The sequence below is a fragment of the Amblyomma americanum genome, chromosome 3, assembly GCF_052857255.1.
Source record: "Amblyomma americanum isolate KBUSLIRL-KWMA chromosome 3, ASM5285725v1, whole genome shotgun sequence".
In the NCBI taxonomy this organism is placed as follows: Eukaryota; Metazoa; Arthropoda; class Arachnida; order Ixodida; family Ixodidae; genus Amblyomma; species Amblyomma americanum.
This window is the reverse complement of record NC_135499.1, coordinates 10149346-10172354: the sequence shown is the minus strand read 5'-3', so window position 1 is coordinate 10172354 and position 23009 is coordinate 10149346. Positions and strand designations below refer to the sequence as shown.

General features: G+C 46.9%; 1 protein-coding gene across 18 annotated transcripts in view; it reads right to left on the bottom strand.

Moving 5' to 3' along the window:
• The window catches only part of LOC144124450 (uncharacterized), a 425125-nt gene that overhangs the window by 202587 nt on the left and 199529 nt on the right, over window positions 1-23009 (bottom strand). For 9 of the 18 annotated variants that reach the window (XR_013313175.1, XM_077657111.1, XM_077657115.1 and 6 more), the window contains 2 exons: window positions 17862-18132; window positions 15877-16025 (listed from right to left, as the gene is read on the bottom strand). Coding sequence is in view for 16 of the 18 variants with exons in the window: in XM_077657111.1 (XP_077513237.1) it covers window positions 15877-16025; window positions 17862-18132 (420 nt within the window). In the remaining 2 variants the exon portion in view is untranslated. The remainder of the gene's footprint in view (window positions 1-15876; window positions 16026-17861; window positions 18133-23009) is intronic. The other 9 variants (XR_013313176.1, XM_077657122.1, XM_077657123.1 and 6 more) reach the window with 1 other exon arrangement.

Here is a 23009-nt window from a genome sequence, read left to right as displayed (position 1 = left end):
GGCAGAAGGTTAGGTGGGCGGATGAGATTAAGAAGTCTGCGGGCATACAGTGGGCGCAGCTGGCAAAGGACAGGATTAATTGGAGAGACATGGGAGAGGCCTTTTCCCTGCAGTGGGCGTAGTCAGGCTGATGATGATAATTATGGTTTCTGCATTCACATGAGCAAGATACACTTGCGCTAACTCAAATGCTTTTTAGGCGTTATAAACATCATCTTGACACCAGTATATTATACTTTGTGAGAAATCTCATGCAAGTAGAAAATCACTGCTATCTTTTCTTTGCCTTTTTTTTATTTGTCACTAGTGTATGATACAACCTTCCTTCTGCGATGCTGTCTTTCAACGACTGAAAATACAACATGTTTCGGGTACATATTTCAGAGTTGTAGAGCATGAAAGACAAGGGGCGATGAACAAGACGGGCACTGGCAGTGCTCTGAAATATGATCCAATAAGCCAAAGTTTCAGTGTTGCTCATGTTTCCAGTAACCCGCCGTCTCCAGACACGCCGCCGGCACTTGAACACTTTCTTCCATACCATCTTCACAAGACTTGCATGGAGCGCTCGACAAGAAAGAAATGACAATATTTCTCTTGACCAACTCTGAGTGTGCAGAACCATACTGCAAAGGAGGCTTAGCGGTGCTAGCCTTACACAAAGGTAAAACATAATGATGAAAGCTATAAAAGCCAGCTGTATTCCCACCACAGGCGTTCAGATAATCAACAGCACCGTACTCATCAATTGTAGCCTTGATGCAGGAGAGTAGACCTTTGCACGGCAATGAATAAAACAGATCTGTTATGTCAACAAAAAAAAATGTTGTGAAATTCTAGTGGTCACTTCCCCTTATAAACTTAATAACGGCAGTAGAATGAATGAATTGGACACGTTAAGCAATTTTAACTTAATCTGCAAGAAGTCCGGAGTACACTTCTGTCCCATACCAGACTCCAGGACGATCACACGGAAGGGACATTCCATATTATGAGTCTCACTTGTGAAAAACATTTTCAGACAGCCATTAGCACTGCTCTCTATTTGCTTTACATGGTTCATCAAGTTGAGCTGTTCACAGAGCTTCTTCGTCCTCATTGTGACTCTCTTCAGTGAACACTAGCACCAGTCCGCAACCTATGAATCCATGACACAAGCAAGATAAGCGCCCGATTTGCTAAGCCTGTGGTGCTCCCGGCCATGTGGCTTGATGGTACCACACATGAGGATCCAGTCCCCCCCAAGAGAACCAGGCAATGCAGCAGTACCGCCTCAAGCCTTCCCCTGTGAACATTATTGACGTGCTCATTGAAGGTGTTACTCTTGATGTGCCACTTGACACTGGTGTTTCAACATTAGTCGCAACCTGCGTGGCAAACTTTCAAAGTGACAACACTGCTTTCAACATTTCGCTTCGAACTGCCAATGCTGAACACATGCAACGTTTAGCTGTGTGCACCGCCCACCTCATCATACTAAGGCTCTCCTGCACTATTCAGTTCACCCCTCCTCTCACGTCATCTTCGTGCGGGACTTTCTGTACATGGATCATATTATCATCGACAGTGCACACGCTCACCTTGATCTCTCACCTCTCTCTATGTGGCGCTTTCTTGGACGCATCTCCTGTTCCCTCTGTTGTTCTTGTGGCCCCAAGCTGTGCTGTTCTCTTGGAGACTTCTCCCCTCTGTGCCTATCACAAACCTGTACTGTTCCCGCATGTCGTGCTCACAATTTCTTGTCGTTTCAGTGCTCTGTGCGATGCACACCTGTTGTTTATCTCCACCACTTTCCTTTGGAGAGAATCGCTAGGCATGGTTCATGTCATCGACACTTCTGCTGTTATTGATGACCCTAATGTGCATCACATCAGCACCCTCACTCCTCCCCTTGAAGCTGCTGACCCAACCCCACTTCTTTTATATTTACTGTTATGTTGATGCTGCTCTGATGCCACTCGAATGTGCCCAGCATGTCGCCTTACTACAGAAGTCCGGCACATTTTGACTCCCACCAAACAATGGGCCACACAAGATTGGTTCCACCACATCCAACATTGGAAACCATGGTTCGTTGTGCCACAGCCGCTACCGAGTCTCAGCCGCTCAGCACCGCATGATTGATGAAAAGTAAGCAGCATGCTACACCACAGAGTGATCCAGCCCTCTCAACACCCATGGGTTTCCCCAGACATACTCGTAAGGTAGACCACCGCCAGCTGAACAAAACCACCTGGAAGGATGTCTACCCTCTGCCTCGTATCAATGGTTACTTTGACTACCTGCAGTGAGCGGTGTACTTGTCTTCATTGGATCTGCACTCTGGGTACTGGTAGGTGCTGACAACTAAAGCTGATTGGGAGAAAACCAATTTCATCATGCCCCTTAAGCCGTGCAAAACTCCTGCCACATTTGAGCACATGATGGACAACATCCTCCGCGGCCTGAAAGGAGCAATACTTGCTGTTCAGCTAGTTGGTCTTCCATGATCTATGATGAACTAGCGTGAAAAGACAATGGACAAGTAGTAGAAGAAGGAAGACGTGAACGGAAGCACTGAACGATTTATGTTTCAGCAGAAACAGGGACAACATATTTCTAGTTTCCAGTCCAGACACGTGATGCAGAAAGCTAGGCAAGGATCATTCTGATCTTTAAAATGTATCAGAAGGTACCAAATAACTAGAAAACAACACGACAGGCAGGAAAAAACTTTTTGTGCCAAGACAAGAAGGAAAAGCAGTAGTCAGCAAAATCAGCAAAGCTGCTCTTCTTTAACGATACAAGGCAAAAACTAAATGTTGCTGAGATAAACGGTCAACAAGAAACATGGCAAAAAACCCATGGTAATAAAACTGAAAGACGTGATCTTAAAAGCTAAAAACGATAAAGTAAATAAATGGTCAATAAGCAACACAGCAAAAAGCTATAAAGATAAAATGAACAATGAAGTAAAAGTGAAGTGAACAACTGATGAAGGAGTTTTGCACAGCTTAAGGGGCATGATGAAATTGGTTGCATGACTAAAATCTGGCATCGCATGACAGATAGGCAAATTCTGTTTCAGATAGTAAAACTCAAGGTTTGCTTATGCACTGTTCTTTCAATGCTATTATCAAAGCTGTCTCAATGATTTCACGAAGCCGCATGTGTCTGTCGTTTGCTACGACTTTCGTTTTTCTACGTTGTCCTTGTTCTACTTGTCCATGGTCTTTTCGCGCTGGTTCATCAAAAATAAAGGCCAGAAATGGCCGATGTGCCTTTGCTACCTGGAGTCTTCTCAAAGCATTTTCTATCTCATCGTTTTTGCCTCGAGAACGTTCTTGGATGTCTCAGCGATTCTGGCATACAGCTCAATTTAAAGAAGTGTTGCGCTGGCTCCCGACTGCTGACCACCTTAGGCCATTTTGTGTCCAAGGACAGGGTTCTACTGAACCCTGCCAAGCTCTATACAGTTACTGAATTTCCGAAGCCCACATCTATGAATTCATGCATTCATATAAGAGACAGTCTATAGGCTACTCTACCATATACCACATTCATATTCACGCTATAACCAGGTGACCGAGCAGTGCACGGAATACAACCAACCCCTATATATAGCCTTCACAGATTACGAGTAAGCATTCGACTCAGTGGAAACCTCAGCAGTCATACAGGCATTGTGGAACCAGGTTGTAGAATATCCCTGTGTAAAAATACTGGAAGATGTCTATGATGGCTGCACAGCTCCCATAGCCCTCCTTAAAGTCGGCAATAATATTCCAATAAGGAAGGCAGGGAGACACAGCCTCGCCAATGCTGGATTGGGAACAGTTGGGGATAAGAGTTAATGGAGAAAACCTTAGTAAACTGCGATTCATCTTCATCATCAGCCCGACTACACCTACTGCAGGGCAAAGGATTCTCCCATGTCTCTCCACATAACCCTGTCCTTTGTCAGCTACGGCCACCCTATGCCTGCAAACTTCTTAATCTCATCCACCCACCTAACCTTCTGCCGCCCCATGCTACGCTTGCTTTCTCTAGGAATTCACTCCATTACACCTAAGGACCAGCGGTTATCTTGCCTTTGCATCACATGCCCTGCCCAATCCCCTTTCTTCCTCTTGATTTCGACTAGGATGTCATTAACCCGCGTTTGTTCCCTCACCCACTTTGCCCACTCTTCAATCAGAAGTTCGTCGTTCAATATGTAATATGTTCCCACCCTGTTGATTCTGAAGAATTTGTCGTCCGCGTAACAGCAGGAGCGTATCGACAGTTTGTTAGCGCTCATCCTCTCGGAAATGCACCAGGACGCAGACGAGCTACCAATTCTGCTGTTCGATTGACTCGTCTGGAGGCATGTTGGCAGATATAAATTGCATGCCGTGGTGACACTGTTGCCTATGTTGATCTTGAGTTAAAAACAGGGCTTCATATCCAGCCACAGAAGGTGGTTTTCCCGAAAACTCACAATCAAGTTTGAATGTCACCTGAGACTTCATGTCAAAGCGGCGACATGAAGCTGGTTATATTCTGTGCATTTCTCTAACACCTGATTAATGGTGTGAATATGATCTATTGTGAAATATCCTTTACGAAAGCTTGCCTGGTCCTTTGGTTGATTGATATGCAATTCGCTGATGACATTGCCTTGCTAAGTTACCCAGGGGGTGAACTGCAAGAACCATTATCGATGACTTCAACAGGCAGAGCAATAGGTTGGTTTAAAAATTCATACGCAGCAAGCAAAAGCAATGTTCAACTGTCTTGGAACGGAACAGTAGTTTACAATTAGTGGAGAGGTCCAGGAAGTGGTAAGGGAATATGTCTACTTGGGGAAGGTAGTGACCGCAGATCTCGATGAAAAGAGTGAAATAACTAGAAGAATAAGAATGCGGTGGGGCGTTTTTGGCACTCTCAGATCATGAATGGCAGTTTACCATTATCCCTCAAGAGAAAAAGTACCGTAAAAACCGGAGTATAGGTCGGACCGGAATATAGGTCGACCCCCTAACTAACCAATTCTAAAAATGAAAAAGATCTTTTTCAATGGGAAAAGTACCGAAAGACATCCTTACTTTGAAACAAATGCGACTCGATATGTTGCACAATGGTGACAGTATTTTATTTCATTTAAATGCTGCTTGTATGTACACCTGGCAAATTTTTTGACAATATCGCGCACCAATCGGCCCGCGTGTTTGTTTCTGGCACAGGCAAGTACGGCGCCGTAGAGCAAAGCCCTCCTCTTCATGAATCGCCGCAACCAGGATGGCGAGCCTTTGAATTGCGCCCTCGTGAGTCTAAAGGCACGCGCGATCTCTGCCACTTTACATTCTGGGTTTTTTGCGCAAAAGACACGACACAAAAGAAACGAAGCGCTTGTCCTGTCTACCTCATTTCTTTTGTGTCGTGTCTTTTGCGCAAAAAACCCAGAATGCTTAGGCACCAACTAGCCTGCAAAAACATACTGCTGCTTTCACGCGGATGCATTCGGCAGTCACAGGCAGCGATCTTGCTCGCAGCGCAACGTTTCCTTCCTATTCTCGATACACTACGGTCTGCCCACGAAATGATGTTTTCTTCTGGTTGCTGCAAGTTGTAATACGCAGCTTCTGCCTCCACCAGTACTGAATGCTCTTTTCGGATACTCCAAATTCGCGCTGTGCCGCCAGGTTCCCGTGAGCTTCCTCGTACTCAATCGTGTTTTTCTTGAAGGCGACGGTAAATTGCCGCTAGCTTCCACTTTGCATCTACTGAAACGCAAAATGGCGGCACTGCTGCTGATGGCGATGGTGATGGAGGCTGTTGACTTCAGCCACCCATTGTTGCAAGACTTCCGTATTTTTTCCGCCAATGACCGGTATATAAGACGGGGGTCGACTTTTCACCATAGTTTTTGAAAAAAAGTTCGACCTATATTCCGGTTTTTACGGTATATAAGGACTGTATCTTACTGGTGTTCACCTATGGGGCAGAAGGTAACAAAAAGGGTTCGCCTCAAATTAAGTATAGTGCAGTGAGCTATGGAAAGAAAGATGATAGGTGTGACGTTAAGAGACAGGAAGAGGGCAGAGTGGGTGAGGGAACAAACGCGGGTTAATGACATCCTAGTCAAAAACAAGAGGAAGAAATGGGCTTGGGCAGAGCACGTAATGCGAAGGCAAGACAACCGCCGGTCCTTGAGGTAACGGACTGGATACCAAGAGAAGGCAAGCACATCAGGGGGTGGCAGGAAGTTACTGTATTTACACGATTGTAAGTCGACCTATTTTTCAAAATTTGAAAATCCAAGTGGGGGGATCTATACAAGGTAGAACTTTGGGCTTGTTGGTGCATCACTTTTGAAAAAGACATAGCGCATGAAGACAGGACAGTGCAGAGACAACACAGGACGAGCGCTACTGACAACTCAGTCGCTGTCTTTTTCACAAGTGGGGGGTCGACTTACAATCGAAACGAAAACATGGCACTATAAGTAAAGGCGAGACAAACGAGATATCGGGCACACTACAGCGTGGTTGCCTTTTTGCTGCGTGGCTCCGTCGCATCGCTCTTGGTGCTGGCATTGAGCAGCTGCTATGTCAACGCGCAGAACTTGCATCCCCACCCTGCGCGGGCGGCGGCTGATGGCGGCTATCGATAAGCAGCAAACTGGCACCCCACACGTGGCTGGAGACTGCAGCTGCTGATAAGCGGCAGCAGCCCGATAATGCAATCGCGTTCTGCAGGAAGCTCAAGTGTCCAAGTTTTCTTTTTACAGTCAAATCCACTTATAACAATACCGCTTTTAACAATATATCGGATATAGCAATGGACAGCCGCGGCACCGTCACCTTTGCAATGTGTTCTATGGTAAAATAAACCGCTTATAACAATGCTATCATACTAGATTGTCGGTTATAACAATTAAATGTAGTCATTTTGAGCCAACCCGCAAAGAAAAAAACTTGCAAACGCAGCTACCACGCCAGACAAACTACGCTTACGGCGCAAAAAACGCGCGCGCGTATGCGGAGCCGCCTGCACAGCGGCTACAGCGGCTGTGAAAAGATCAGACGAAGCATATGAGGCAAGGCGCATGGGGTGAGCCGGAGAAGCTTGTATGACTCGGAGGAGGAGAAAAGGTGGGCACTTTCCTCTGGGCAGAGGTGGAGAGGGTAGGGCGGCGCTTCCTTTTGTTTTTGTTTTGGTATCTGCGCGGGGAGCAGTCCATTCTGAGGGTGCGCCGCCCGTTGAAAACGCGTCACGGCATTTCAGCGTGGGCTGCCCCATCTTTCCCACTTTCTTTGGCTCCTGCTTCAAGAGCTGCACATGTTCCGAGGGCAGCGTACAGCGTCAAAGCACATGCGTTGCCAGCGTGGTTTTTATCATCTGCCATCACCGGCCTCGGTCCTGCTGGTTCTGCAAGCCCATCGGATTCCTCCCCAGAGTTCAATAATGGACGATTCTCCTTCAGGAAGCGCGGCCAGCGTGGCTCTACCGGATCAACTGCCGCAGAAGAGAAAGCGAGCGGCAATATCTTTGGAAATGAAGCGGAACATTTTGAGGGAGCACCGAGGTGGTGAAAAAGTGTGCAACTTAGTATGCAAGTACAGCCGACGGTTTCAACCATGATCCACAACGCTCTCAAGATGACTGAAAACGAATGCCATGCTATGGAGAACGGCCGGAAGAGGATTCGGCATGGTGCCTACAAAGACGTGGAGGAGGCACTGTATCAGTGGTTCCTTAGCGCACGTGCTATGAACTTGCCAATTAGTGGCCCGATTTTAGTGGAGAAGGCGAACCACTTTCCGTATCTCCTTCAAAACACCGATTTCCAGCCTGGTGGTGGCTGGATTCAGCGCTTCAAGGAGAGGCACGGAATCGTCTACAAGGCAGTTGTGGACGAGGCAGGGTCGCTCGATGTCGACGCTAGACGGAAGTGGTTGGAAGAGACACTGCTGTACATCAGCGAAGCATATGCAGACCGGGACTTGTACAATGGTGACGAGACAGGGCTATTCTTCCAAATGCTTCCGTCGAAGACGCATGCATCAAAGGCGATCCCTATAAGGACGGCAAGCAGAGCAAATTGCGGGCGACCGTTTTCCTCTGTGCGAATATGGACAGCAGCGACAAGTGCCCTGCCTTCGTAATTGGAAAATCTAGGAATCCCCGCTGTTTCCGTGGTACTGCGAGGATTCCAGTTCGTTACCGTCATAATAAGAAAGCGTGGATGACGCGTGACTTTTCCGCAAGTGGCTGTGCGAGTTCGATCAGCGGATGCAGCATGAAGGCAGGAAGGTGGTGTTGGTCCTTGATAACTGTACTGCACACCAGACTGCCCAGAAGCTGTCGCATGTGAAAATTCTCTTCCTGCCGCCGAACACGACTGCAGGCTTGCAGCCCATGGACGCAGGCGTGATTGCGTGCTTCAAGGCATTTTATCGCCGGCGCGTGTAGACCAGGCTTGCTCTTAACCTGGACATTGCTGTGCGTGAATGCCGACCCGCTCCAGACTAAGATTTCGCTCCTGATGGCTGTTCAATTCATTTTTGGGGCATGGGCAGAAGTCAGCTCCTCCACCGTCATGAATTGCTTCCGAAAAGCGGGCTTCGCCAGGGATATTAGTCAGGCGGAGTGTCGCGAAGCTCCTGCCAATGGAGCGATTACAGAACTTTGGTCTATGGTGCGCGGTGATGACGACAACGCGGAAGGGCTTGAAGAATTCTTGCACGCCGACGATGCAGTCACCACAAACGAAGAATTGACTGATGAGGCGGTCATTGCAGCAGTCACCGGCACGGAAGACGATGACAGCAGCGGTGACGAAGATGAACCGGAGCCTGTACAAGTTGTCTCTCATCAGGAAGCCTCAAGAATGATCGAGTCCTTGCGGGACTTCATTTTTGCAAAAAACCTTTCACTCGGACATGTCCAACATTTGGATGCCCTCCAGAACGATGTCAGCAAGATTGCCGCGAAGCAGTCGAAACTCACCGATTACGGGTTTGTTTCAGCAAAGAAGTGAGAAGTGCAAGCTATTTTGCCCTATTTAAATGCTTTCAAGTTTTCATGTTTTCTTTGTTTTTTTTTAGGGCACTAAGGGATTTTTCAAGCTGAGAGGCAGCCGCAGCAACCTTCTCGTATTTTTTACAACGCCCCTTTCGGTGCCACCAAAACGATGCCTCGGCGGAGCTCACATGTCACTTGCCTACCGTGACCCCTTTTTGCAGTTGTTATGCTTTTTTTCGTGCAACCCGTTTATAACAATTATCGGTTATAACAATGGAATTTTCGTGGCACTTGAACATTGTTATAAGTGGACTCGACTGTAGTTTCAAATGCGCGCTCGGCGCTCAATGGAGCGTTGATAGTTGATGGAAGGGCCACTGCAGTCGCTGTTCCAATCGCGACGTCACTGCCATGCTGAATGGCAGCGGTGCCGGGGAGTGTCGGTAGCCGACGGAAGAGCCGACGCCACTCACGCGTAATTTCTCTTTGGCTCTGACACATTCGACTGCTGCCGGCCGCGTTTCAAAAGTGTTTAATGTAGTGCTTCGTCATTCGTGCTCTGGATTCGGTAAGTGACCGGCACTCATTCACGGCTACATTCAAGATGGCTGTCATTCTTCACGCCGAAGAAACGAACTGTGCGCCGGGCCGCAAGTAAAACGCTCCCAACAGGTGGTACAGGCATGGCAGCTGCAGCAAGGCAAAATTTTTGGCTGTTCCATACGATGTCGTCATGTGGCTGTTCGCGAAGTGCAGGGTTTCACTGCACGACGATGTCAGAACGACAAGCTGTGGGACCGCAGCAGCGATCACGATGGCAGCGCTAGTGAGGACGACAGCGCAAGTGTAGACGAGTAGTCCAATGACTAATACATTTTCGTTTTGAAATGTGCCAACGGGCACGCCCGCGCGCGGTACCAGCCAATAGCGGCTGGTGATATACGGTGGCCGCTGGATAATGCTATCGCGTTCAACTATTCAAGGCCAAGCTTACATAACCTCGAAGTATTTTTTTTTCCGGAAATGTGATTTGGGGGGGGGGGGGGGGGTGGGGGGGGGGGGGGTAGACTTACATTCGAGTCGACTTACAATGTGTAAATGTGGTAGGTAGGCGGATGAGAGAAAGAAGTTTGCTGGCATAATGTGGCTGTAAGGAGCCAGTGCCACACTGAAGCTGGAGAAGACTCACGAGGTCACGTATGAGGAAGAGAAGCGAAAGTGGAACATGACACGTGGAGGGCGTGCCGGGGAGAAAAGAAAGAACGCAATCAGTGACAGACATGCATCATATCTGCTGTCCCCCCGGGTTCCCGTGCTTGGGCCTCAGCCACCGACGTACAGCCTCAGCCACCAGACCCAGGCGCCGTTGTTCCCTTCTGCTTTACCCGTTGTAGCAGGTAGTCTCTGAATACAGGTCGCCTTCAGCTACACCGCTGCACCGCCTCCCACCTGACCTGGGGGATGTGCCATGGTCCCACATGTGTGACGGGTCCATGCGGCAGCAATAACGCTTGCCGTGGACACCACTCTCCACCTTACGCCAACACTGTGGCACTGATGTCTGCCGTGGACACCACTGTTCACCATAGGTCTCCGTCAGAGCACCGACGGATGCTCACTCACTACTACACCAATGCCCTGCTACGCCTCCTCACCCGACGCACCACATAACGGGCTCAGCATTAGAACACTAAAACTTTAGTGGACCTCTATTTCCCCTTTTTAAGCTCTCTCCTGTGCCTCTCACGAGCGTTTTTTTTTTTGTTCTTGTGTCTTCTTATATCATCTTTTCTCAAGACTTAAATTAGTTTTTTTCCCACATGCGTCTCGTTTCTTTGTTTTGCCATCTGACGTGACGTAATGTATAGCCTGCAGTTTCCCTTCACAGTGGCTGCAGCTGGTATAGGACAAGACACCTTTGTCCTGCAGTGCACGTAGTCAGGCTGATGATGAGACGATGAATATGAAATCAATAAAAGACCCACGAAGTAGGCATGTGCGAATATTCGGTCGAATAGTGAAATATTCGTTTCGAGCGAATAACATTTCTGGAAGTCCCGCTGCGAGTGGTTTCAGTTCAGTGTACTTCCTCCGATTTTGTCTGCTCACGTGGAGAGTGCATAGTGAAATGACGGAAACCACAGCACAAAAAGAACGAAGACCAGAAGGAGCACACAAGGCAGGACAAGTGTGTTTGTTCTTGTCTTCGTTCTTTTCGCACTGTGTTTCCGTCAATTCTCCTCCGATAAAGCACTACTGCACGCTCGTAATCACAGCCCCAACTCGCGCTGTGTGCCTGCGCTCCCATGCGTATGCCACGAGAGATATTTTCATCACTTGATCTCACCCCCGCTGTTCCCTGCGCATGCGTGCATTGCGTTGCTATGCGCGCCATCCACTTCCCTCGGCGCCATGGCCCAAGAGCTGGTCGCAGTGCTAGCGTGCGCTTCTACTTTAGCAATGCAAGGTGTGTGGAGGCATCAGATTCCACAGCGGCGTCAACAATATGCACGCAGCTGGTGAGTGTTGCCGGATCGCAGGGATGGCTTTGCAAACACAACAGCAGTGAGAAAGGTCTATGCAGAGTCCTCCATGCTCCTCAGCACCTTGACACTAGCATTTATATGGTTTTCATCATTTGCATTTCTTTGCGAAGAGCAGGCACTCTGCCACTCTCCTTCAGCACTGCGCACTGCATAGCAACAACTTTGGAAAATAAATAACCTGTACCCATTGCGTAGCTCGCAAGCACTGGTATTAACTGTAGAAGGTAATCGGCAAAGCGGCGCTAGGAACCTCGAACTAGTGCAGTTGGAGGCTGTGGAGACTGTGCCACAAGGCACGCGCTTGAGCTGTACGTGTTGGCATTTCTTTATATCGTCATTGGATCCATTTTCCTTCCCAGTCTTTGATACTTTCAAAGCCGTTTGCGGTGCACGCCGTATCCTTATTTTAGCGTGTGCTTCAAAAATTGACTCAGCCAGGATAATACGCAAGCACCAACCTTTCACACTGTAGGAGTGCTCAGTTCGGAATGTATTTTTATGGAGGTGAGGTTGCATTGGAGATCCACAAATGCCTCACGAGATGGTGCATATCCCATCCACATGTTGCCTTGCTGCTTTAAATCCAGCAAATGTTTTCAAAATTTCTTCCTCAGATGCCATTGACACGACAGCTGCCATGGCAAGCCGCAGTGTTGGTAACAGGAGATAGCCGTACCGCTGCTGGCAAATTTGGCGACAATGCTCAGGCACGTGACTTGAATTTGCAGTGCACGTTAGCACTGCAAGTGGCTTTTGGGCCGCGCCGCCAAGGAAAGCAGGCGACGCGCCAAGTTGCGTCACTGTGCAACGCTGTGCATGCGCAGGGAGCAGCGGGGGTGAGATCAAGTGATGAAAGTCTCTCCCGTATGCCACAATCAGTCTGCGCATGCTACAGGCAACAGACGCGAGTTGGCGGAAGCGCAGTGTCCAGATCTGTATCTGCCAGGTGCCTGTGGCTGTGTTACTAGCTGTGTGCACATGCCATAACCAGCACGGCCCCATGCATCAATAGAGATTTCGCGTAGCGTCATCCGCTTCCACGCGCCGCCAGTGTGCACGTGCTGACTGGTCCAACTGGCACCCTGTGGCATCCACCACAGGGTGACCTGCACATGCACAGTGGCTCCTTGTGGCAGTGTATCGTGCTAAACTGAGGAGGTGCGACTCCTTCACTTCTACGGAATGCGTCTCAACTTTTGAAACTTGGAAAAAACACCTTGGCGCAAATAAATTATCTTTTGTGCGTGTGAATTTATTTGCACCAAGGAGTTTTTCCCAAGTTTCAAAATGCTAAACCAACTAGCCTGGCAACATGCCCTACTGAGCCTGAACTGACTGCAGCTGCCACAACCGCTTTTCTCCATGTGAAACTTCAAGCATAATGGTGTGAGCACAAAGGGGAGCTATCACGAGGCATACAGAGATGGATGCCCTCTTTCCGACGCCTGATGCAGAGTACGCCTAGCAGGGGTCATGGACTTACCTCTTAAAAGCGACAGTCGCAATTAAAAGCAGCAGTTGGAGGCCCCACATATATAGGCCTCACAGCCCACAGATACATCGCCACCGCATGTAGGTCATCTCCGCCAATTTTTGATTACCATTTTTGCAGTAAGTCGACACGGCTTCAGTGAGTATGGCAAAGCTTCAATGCGCTCCTAGTTTTTTTCATGTAATGGCCTTGCGCGTTTGAGAAATACATAATTTTGAAATGCTTACTGTACCGTTCTACCTTTTTCTACCTTACTCAAAGAAAGTTACTACTCGCTTTGAATTAGAAACCACTATAAGTGCATTCCTACTACGAAGCTTTATTGGCCTTTGCTCTTACTTTTGGCACTTTGTCAGGAATTCGGCTGCAATTATTGTCCCATTGATACAACTTCTCGCCGGCAACCAGAACTTGTCTCCTGCATGCAACGAAGCTTTTACAACGCTGCACAGTCTGCTCGCTTTCCCTCCAATCTTGCATTATTTTGACCCTTCCGCCCCTACAGAACTCCACCTGGATGCCAGCAGCATTGGTCCGCACAAACCTGGCTTCCATGAGTACGTTGTTGCTTACGCAAGCCGTGCGCTCACCAAAGTAGAGACTAATTATTCAGTCACAGAAAAGAAATGCTTGGTGATTATTTGCACAATCACAAAATTTCCCTGTGCCCTCTGCTCCTGAGCCACCCTCTCTCTCGCACCTTATTCTCTTCAGACCACTGATATGGCTTCTGAGCAGTGCAAGGATCCTTGTGTTGCTTTAAGTCCCTATTTCTGAACCAACAGATCATTGTGCTTGCCTTCCAGAGCTCTCTGCCATCAAGCCCATCACTTACAGAAGGAACTACCGACCAGGCGGTCAAAAATCAATCCACGGCATCTCTGTTCCATTATTTATATCAGATTAATTTACTCAATTCCGATACCTTATGGGCCCTCAGGTGAGGGCTTTACATGAGGGCCAGTTATCACAATGACCTGCAGTGTGCCTATGCTGGACAGCTGAAAGCCCACCTGCGTCTTTGGAACTACTGATGGGGCATGTACAATTTTGTTCCCCAGTGCGTCCGCTCTTGATCACTTCCGTGATCAAGGCTTCCGTACGGAAGCCGAAACGTCTTCGTTTTAAACAACAACCTTTTGGTCGGCGTTCCTTTTTCTTCATACACCTTTATGGGCCCCAGCACACTTTGCCACAGGGAGCCACCGGTTCATTGTTGCCATCAATCATCTCACATACTATTGCACAAACTGCATTGTTAACAATAACAACTGCAGCGGCACATGACGTCGCCAGTTTTATACTTAAGAACATCGTTCCACATCACGGTGCACCCTGGGAGTTGCTCAGTGCTTGGGACCATTTCTTCTTGTCTTGACGTCATGGAAGTCCTTCTTCAGTAGAGTCGTACTGGCCACCACACACACCATCCCCAGATGCAGGGCATGATCGAGCGCTTTAAGCAGACCCCTCGAGACACAATGGCCAAGTCTTCGTGCCACTCAAATTGGGACTATGTTCTACCATACAAGCAACTACTGGAGTCTCTTTTGTGCAACTCTAAGTCTTACACCATGTTGGACACCATACTCAATTACCGACCCACAATTTATAACTGTCTCCCAAGCCGCTACGTATACTGAAGAATTACGTCAAATTGCCCATTTTTTCAGAGCTCATGACCAGCACCGCCTTCTTATCAGCCAGACTCCTTGGTCTGGCTGATAAGAAAGAGTATAGGAGAGCGAAGAGAGCCATGGAGACACCAGAACAGAGAGAGGAACGGCTTGCCAAATGGAGATGCCAGACTGCCGAGCGTAATAAATGGCGCATAGCCGCCGAGATGGAGCCTATACGTTTCTCATTGCTAAACATACAATAACCACAACAGCCTCAGCTAGAGAAACATGTACGTCTCGCCACATATATACTGGCATAGCCGAGCTAAGCCACTGCCAATTTTTTTCTATGTCATTCGCTTTAAACGAACCCTTAGAGACATGATGGCCAAGTCTTCCTACCAGAATTCTATCGTTGCAATCATTACTTCGCCGGCATATTCTATCATTCTTATATGGTTCATTTTAATGCGAAAGCATTTCTTGTCTTATGAGTGGCATGTATAGGACCTGTCATCAGAGCGTGTTGATAGAGCGTGTCTGCATGAACCGTCAGTCATAAATTATTAAATAGTTGAATAAATAATTATGGAATTAGCATGAATTAATAAAATAATTAAACCACGAAAATTATGAGTTAACCTGGTAATTAGTTTGACAACTCAAAAGTTTAAATAGGCAGTTGCTTTCTCAAACTAATTGGTAATTTAGTCAGGTCGATTAATTAGATAATTACTAAATCAATTAAAAACAATTAAATTCAATTGTGTTCAATTAGGTCACAAACAAATAATTAATCATGTAATGAAATAAAATTGATTGGACCGATTAGTGAATTACCTTGCACATTCATCTGGAATTTAATTGGAATACTTAATTAAGCAATTAATCAATTAACACTTCGGTGTGCTTACTAGATGCTGTAGCAACTGGACCCACGTCTTGGGATGAGGTAGAACCGAAGTTAGAGCGAAAACACGACTTAGAAATGGCAAAGCGTAAAGACAAGAACACGCAGCTACATAATCGGCCGCAGTAAGGAAAATTCTTTTGCATTACTGCAGCTAAGTAGTGCACCCCTGGAATTTTTCCCAAGCACTGCACTCTGCATCCAGGGGACCCAGTTCAAACACCATGGGCCAACCCATTTCCAGTGGAGCCCAACAATTCAAACAACCTGGAGATGCAGTGTTACTGTCTCCCCACAGAATGAACAAGTGGTGTAGTGCACCTGCTCCTGCAAGATGCGGCTGCAGGTGGCTTCATGTTCCATGTGCAGCTGCTGAAGCTCATGGCGGTGGTCGGCCTGCATTTGAGCCAGCTGCCGGTCGTGCTGGGTCATGGCTTCCTGGCGGGCAGACCTCTCCTGGGACAGCTGACCTGCACACAAACGGGGACCCTCGCCACGTCGAACATTTACTCCGAGAGACATCCAAAGAGCATGCTCACAATTTACTTTCACAAATTTGGTGGTTTTTGAACATCAGTGCACTGCTTTAGTCAGTCACAATGTATTTGCGGGGCTGCCACTCTGGACCACATCCACATCCTGTAGAGACCCCAGCAATATGGTTTAAACTCCACAGCCAAAAGAACACTACTCGACCAGAACACCTTGCTTTGCCACGTAATCTTTCAATGGTCTGCTCATCGTCGTCATCATCATCAGCCTGACTACACCCACTGCAGGGCAAAGGCCCCTCCCATGTCTCGCCAATTAACCCTGTGCTTTGCCAGCTGTGCCCACCGTATCCCCGCAAACTCCTTAATCTCATCGAACCAACTACTTTTCTGCCGTCCCCTGCTACACCTGCTCAAGCTCGATAAATTAGGAACTGTTCTTGATGCTCCTTTCATTTATGCCATTGTGCATATTTTTGTGCCTGCATGCACCACAGTGGTTTTTTTCCTCCCTTGGTCACAGCAGCACGGCTGAACGAGTGAGAAGAAATAGAACCATACTGGTTTGGAGCAAGTATTTTCTTTTAAAGTCATTTACCAGCTGGGTTCTAAACCGCAAGAGATCAAAGCGGCTGTCGGCCGATTCCAAAGGCGGGAATATTAGAATTGAAAGAGACAAAAAATGAGCCCCTGAGGCAGGATTCCTTGCAAAGCAGTCACTTTTAATATTTTTCTCCTGGCTTGTTTCTTTGTCTGTTAGAAATAAACAGTTAACCTAATATACCAGTCAACATCCTCCAGACAGAAATGCATGATTCCTGCATGAATCAGCACGATTTTGTTGTTTAACATGCCACTAAAGGAAACCAACCAGAAAAATATAACCATCAGGTCTGAGACGCATCCTCAGCTGTGCAGCCCAGTACAATGTGATGACAATCATTTTAAAAAGAAATTTGCTGTTATTGCGCATAATTCTGCACTTGTGCTGCTGTGACAAGACAGCGGGATATGAGAGAATGCTGGAAAAGCAGATGTTAACTGCACAATAATGGTTATTACATGGCAAGCCGTCCTTCCTGTTGCCCTAAAAAGCAGCTGCTGCGTTCAAACAATGAATACGTCAGGAGTGTGCGAATATTTAAACTAGTTTTTGAATAGTTTGAATTAGATTCGACATACGCTGTACTTTCACTATTCGAAGCTCCTAAACATTCAGAGATTACGAATTTCCCATGGCAAAACATCATGACATTCCCAAATGACAGTATCTTGCACTGGTCGCCAGAGTTAACTTGCTCTTTCAAAATAAAATTGACTGCCAGCATGCGGCAAAGCCCACACGTGGTAATGCTGGGCCTTGAATAAAAACAATGCGCTGACATTCATCGAGCCACCGCCACGTGCTCAGAGGTTGGAAACGAAGTGCAGAAACATTCTTGACACGATCTATTCAACAGCTGGCTGTGAACCTGACTGGCGGCAATCGTCTCGTTTCAGACCACTGCGATAAGAGATGCGCGTACGCACGAAAAGGGCCCAGCCCAGCTTGTGAAGGACAGCGGAAAGTTGGGCCCACGTGCATTGCTGCAGATGTTTCACAGCAATCGCTTTGATCCTTCTCAATATTCATCTGCTAGAATCTAGCAACTGCACCTCTGAGACCAATAAAAAAATTTAGAACAAAAACATTGGGCTCTAGGCCAGCCCGCGCAGCTGCACCATGTACAGTACAGCATGCGCAGGGGACCTGTCGGCGTGGTTTTGGTTTTGCAATAACAAAACCATGCTAAGGAAGGCTTGTTCCTAACTCACCTTGCAGGGCATCCATGTCAGCGTGCATGCGGCGGCAGGTGTCTGCGTGTGCCTCTGCTCGCTCTCGGGTGCACTGCAGCTCTTCCTCCAAGGCCTGCCGCTCAGTGCGCGCCTGCCGCTGGGACTCCTCATGGGCGGCCGTCCGCTGGGCCAACAGCTGTGCCTGCTCCTGGGCATGTGCCTCTCGCTCCTGCTGCACCAGGGACAGCTGCTGCCGCAGCTCCGCCATCTCCTGGGAGAGGGCCTCCGCACGGGACGTGGCCTGCAATCCCTTCTCATGTGGCAACTCAAAGTGGTGCCAGGATGCCTTACTGAAACCCCATTTGCACCCACAACCTAGTGCTACCAAGAGCAACACAGAACCAGGGCTTCTTTCTCTGCAGGTTCGCAGCCCGTGTTTAGTATGGCAACAATCCTCCTTGGCTCTCGCTTAAGGACAACTCTGGCGCTTTCTCAACTCCAAGGGTTTTACTGCGACTTTCACAGTACACTGTCCATAATGTTCCGATCCTTAGTGCCAAATTTCGCAGCCGAGCGGCATTTTGTTTCAGCACAAATTAGATAGTGAACAAGGGAGCCATAGAGCTCCCGAAACGTCCTTCCATCTTTAAGGACCTTGGCCAGTAACCAGTAAATCTCTTCATCACGATTCCTAACCAGGCGGAATGCCGTCAAACCCTCGACTACAAACTAATTTAAAATTTTTTCGATTTTGTAACCACAACTGGGAAAATTTCTACGAGCAGCCTTGCATATGTTACATCTCACTTTGCATGCTCCTCAATACTCCCTCTGCATTTGGTCAAGGACAAAATTTTGAGATTGTTTCAATGTGAAAGCATTACTAGTCCCATTATGAGAAAAGCCAGCTGCGTGTGTTGGTTTGTTAGTGTGAGTGTGCTGTCGCAGATGGTACAGAAAATCCCAGCAGTCCCAAGAAAAATAGGGTGATGTCATCAAGCAGCCGTAGGATTCGCACAGCAGGCCAAGCACTGCCATTTCAGACAGTCATATACATGTTCATTTGTCTATATACCAGGTGTCCCAGCTAAATGTAACCAAGCTTTTAAAAAATATGAAGTGCCCTAGCCTTGTGAAACCAACTGAGGGTTGTTCAGAGTCGCATGACCTAGTCTGCAGTATTTTTTTGTGTTGTGTTGGGTTTTATGGCACATAGGCGGCTAAGGCCATCATGCACCAAACGCAAGGTATAGAGAAAAATTGTCTTGAGCCGGATTTTATATTAAAAAATGAAACGGTGGTGTAAAGGACCTAAAATGTTATTTCATACCACCTAGTGACTCGCCGCGGTGGCTCAGTGGTTAGGGCGCTCGGCTACTAATCCGGAGTTCCCAGGTTCGAACCCGACTGCGGCGGCTGCGTTTTTATGGAGGCAAAACGCTAAGGCGCCCATGTGCTGTGCGATGTCAGTGCACTTAAGTTAAAGATCCCCCGGTGGTCGAAATTATTCCCCAGCCCTCCACTATGGCACATCTTTCTTCCTTTCTTCTTTTACTCCCTCCTTTATCCCTTCCCTTAAGGTGTGGTTCAGGTGTCCAACAATATATGAGACAGATATAGAAGAAGTTAGCGCAAAACTTAGACGAAGACAGAGAAGAAACACACAAGACGACAGACGAGCGCTACTACCAACTGTTTATTGGGTCTTAACACCCGGAATATATATCCGAAAAAACAAGCATGCGCAGACAGTTGGAGGCACACACGTCATACACCAGCGCCGTGACGAGGCGAAAGGGAATCCAGAAAATCACATTCAGAAGTATAAATCTGTAAGGAAGGATCACTCGCGCAGCGATCAGATAGCCTTTTAATGTGGAAGGCCTCCAGCACAAGCCTCGCTGTGACATTGGCGCTCCTGCCCAGAATCTTTGTTTTCTCAAATCGTGCCCTACACGTGCTGTCACAGGTAGAAATATGCCGCACAATATTAGCGCTTCTGTCGTTGTTTACTAAATTTCTATCATGCTCCCGTAGCCGGTCATTAATGCAACGGCCAGTTTGACCTACATAAGAAGACCCACAAGAGAATGGTATGCTGTACACCACCCCTGTAGCGCATTTGACATAAGAAATGCCATGTTTCTTTTTGCAGCCACTCTCACAAGGGCCAGAAATGCGTCGGCAAAGCTTTGAAAGCTTGTTGGGGGCTGAGAAGACTAAGGGCACGTGGTGCCTGCCGGCCACCTTCTTGAGGTTGTGTGACACTCGGTGCACATATGGAACAACCACCGGCTTTGATGTCGAGAAATCCGGTCTTCTTTTTTGAGCGCCTTTTTGTTTTTGCAGGAGGGTTTCAGCAATAGCAGAAATAACCGGACCAGGGAAGCCTACCGCCAAGAGGCGGGAAACCTGATTATTAACACTCTCCTGAATGCTATGAGGGCACGATTTAAGAAGGGCAGACTCCAGGCAGAGTGACGCAATAGCTCTTTTCACAACTTTTGAGTGTGAAGAGTCGTATCTCAACAACTCTTTGTTGGCACGGGGGGAGTACATCCAGCACACGTGGCCATTACAGAACCTAAGCTTTAAGTCCAGGAACCGTAACTGTTGATTATCAGGCAATTCATGCGTAAAAACCAGCCCTCGTCCTAATTGATTAAAAACAGCTAAAATCTGAGAAACAACCGGGTCAAGGGATGTAAAGGTCCCAGCCCTTAAAAAGATTAAAAAATCATCTACATATCTAAAAACTTTTAAAACCGGACCATCACGTAAGGCAATTTCCAAAGAGCGGTCGATAAAAGCTAAAAAAATATCACATAAAATTGGCGCTACGCAAGAACCAATGCAAATACCTGTGCGCTGCAGATAAAACTGATTGTCATGTAAGATAAAGGTAACATTCAAGTAATACTCTAAAAGCTTTAGAAAATTATCAGTTGAAATGCCGGCATTGTTCTGGAACGCCACCGCCCCCGAGCTTTCGATACACTCTCTAACAGAGGCCAACAACTCAGCATGTGGTATCGAATAAAACAAATCTTCAATGTCGATAGAAAAGGCAGAGCATACCTGATCGCTGTTTTTAAAAAAATCGGCAACATCAGCTGACTTCTTTACCCAGAAGGGGTCATTAATAGACAGAGGTTTAAGCTTGGAAAGAAGAAATCGGCTGACGTGGTGTTGCCATGAACCCTTCTCACTTACAATAGTCCTAAACGGCATATCTGGTTTATGTGTTTTGGCCGAAAAAAAGACCGACAAGGAATTCTTTGAACTGTTATCAATAGCACTCGCTAAAGGCATCAGCTGCAAGCTCTTGCAAAAGTCAACAAATTTTGTTTTTACTCTGACTTTGCTTCGTTTGACAGGCAAAAAGTTTTTGCCCAGCGCCTCAAGGGCTTTTTCCTTAAAGAGGCCATTTGGTAAAACAACAAATTTGCCGTCTTTATCGGACTGCAGTAAGCACAAATCGTGGCTTTTGAAATGGTGCACAACAGAATTCACATCCACAGAACCAGACTTACTCGGGGAATATTTAGCACACCTTTTAAGGCTGTCCACACCTTCTAGTAGGCATCGTTCCTTGTCCTCATCGTTGGCCTTTGAGGCAATATTCCTATTCATAGCAAGGAGCTCGTGAGCCGGTACCTTGGTTTGAATGCAGTACTCAGCTCTCCAATGTTGTTCGACGACGTGCGAAACTAGACTCATTAGGTCAGCTGTCTTCTTTTTGGCGAACCAGTCAGGGTACAAACTCTGGCAGACGACCCACATCCAGTCATGGTAGAGCCTGATCTGCCGCCAAAGTTCCGAACGGAGAATCTTGAGAAGGCGTTTGACTAGAAGGCGTCCTACTAGAAGGTGTGGACAGCCTTAAAAGGTGTGCTAAATATTCCCCGAGTAAGTCTGGTTCTGTGGATGTGAATTCTGTTGTGCACCATTTCAAAAGCCACGATTTGTGCTTACTGCAGTCCGATAAAGACGGCAAATTTGTTGTTTTACCAAATGGCCTCTTTAAGGAAAAAACCCTTGAGGCGCTGGGCAAAAACTTTTTGCCTGTCAAACGAAGCAAAGTCAGAGTAAAAACAAAATTTGTTGACTTTTGCAAGAGCTTGCAGCTGATGCCTTTAGCGAGTGCTATTGATAACAGTTCAAAGAATTCCTTGTCGGTCTTTTTTTCGGCCAAAACACATAAACCAGATATGCCGTTTAGGACTATTGTAAGTGAGAAGGGTTCATGGCAACACCACGTCAGCCGATTTCTTCTTTCCAAGCTTAAACCTCTGTCTATTAATGACCCCTTCTGGGTAAAGAAGTCAGCTGATGTTGCCGATTTTTTTAAAAACAGCGATCAGGTATGCTCTGCCTTTTCTATCGACATTGAAGATTTGTTTTATTCGATACCACATGCTGAGTTGTTGGCCTCTGTTAGAGAGTGTATCGAAAGCTCGGGGGCGGTGGCGTTTATTTATTTAATTTATTTATTTATTTATTTAACCATACTGCAGGCCAATGCTTTGGCCCTAGCAGGAGGGGCATTTTACAAAGAATGCAAAGTAAAAAGGCTACACAAACAAAAGAAAAATGTCCAGAAATTCAACACCAGTAAGTCTGGCAACAAATGAATACTTGTCCACAATAAAATTTGGAACAAAACTATACAAGAAAAAGGACATCAGTCCAAGATACAAAAGTACAACGTAAAGAGGCATTAATATAGAAAGAGTGAGAAAATGACATGGTACAGTACAAGAATACAGTGCAATCAAGGCGCCTTTACCTGGGAAAAAAAAGACTTTCCAGTTCTGATAGAAAGTTATTCGATTCAAAAATGCTCGGTGGTAGTTTGTTCCATTCATTCACTGTTTTGGGGAAAAAACTGTTCTGGTAAGAATTGGTTTTTGCAAAAATCGGAGCCAGTGTGTATTGAGTAGTGTGCCTTGTTCGCCTGGTGGTAGCTTTCTGAATGCAATCTGGAAGTTTAAACGGGACTTTACTTGACAAAAATTTATGAAGGAGCAGAAGTCGATTTATTTTCCGGCGTATTGCTAATGTTGGAATTTTATGTTGTTGCATGAGTAGTGAAGGAGAATCTAGTCTTCTATATTTTCCAAATATAAACCTCACTGCTTTTCTTTGAATGCGTTCCAATTTTTCTATGTCCTTTTTGGTGTAGGG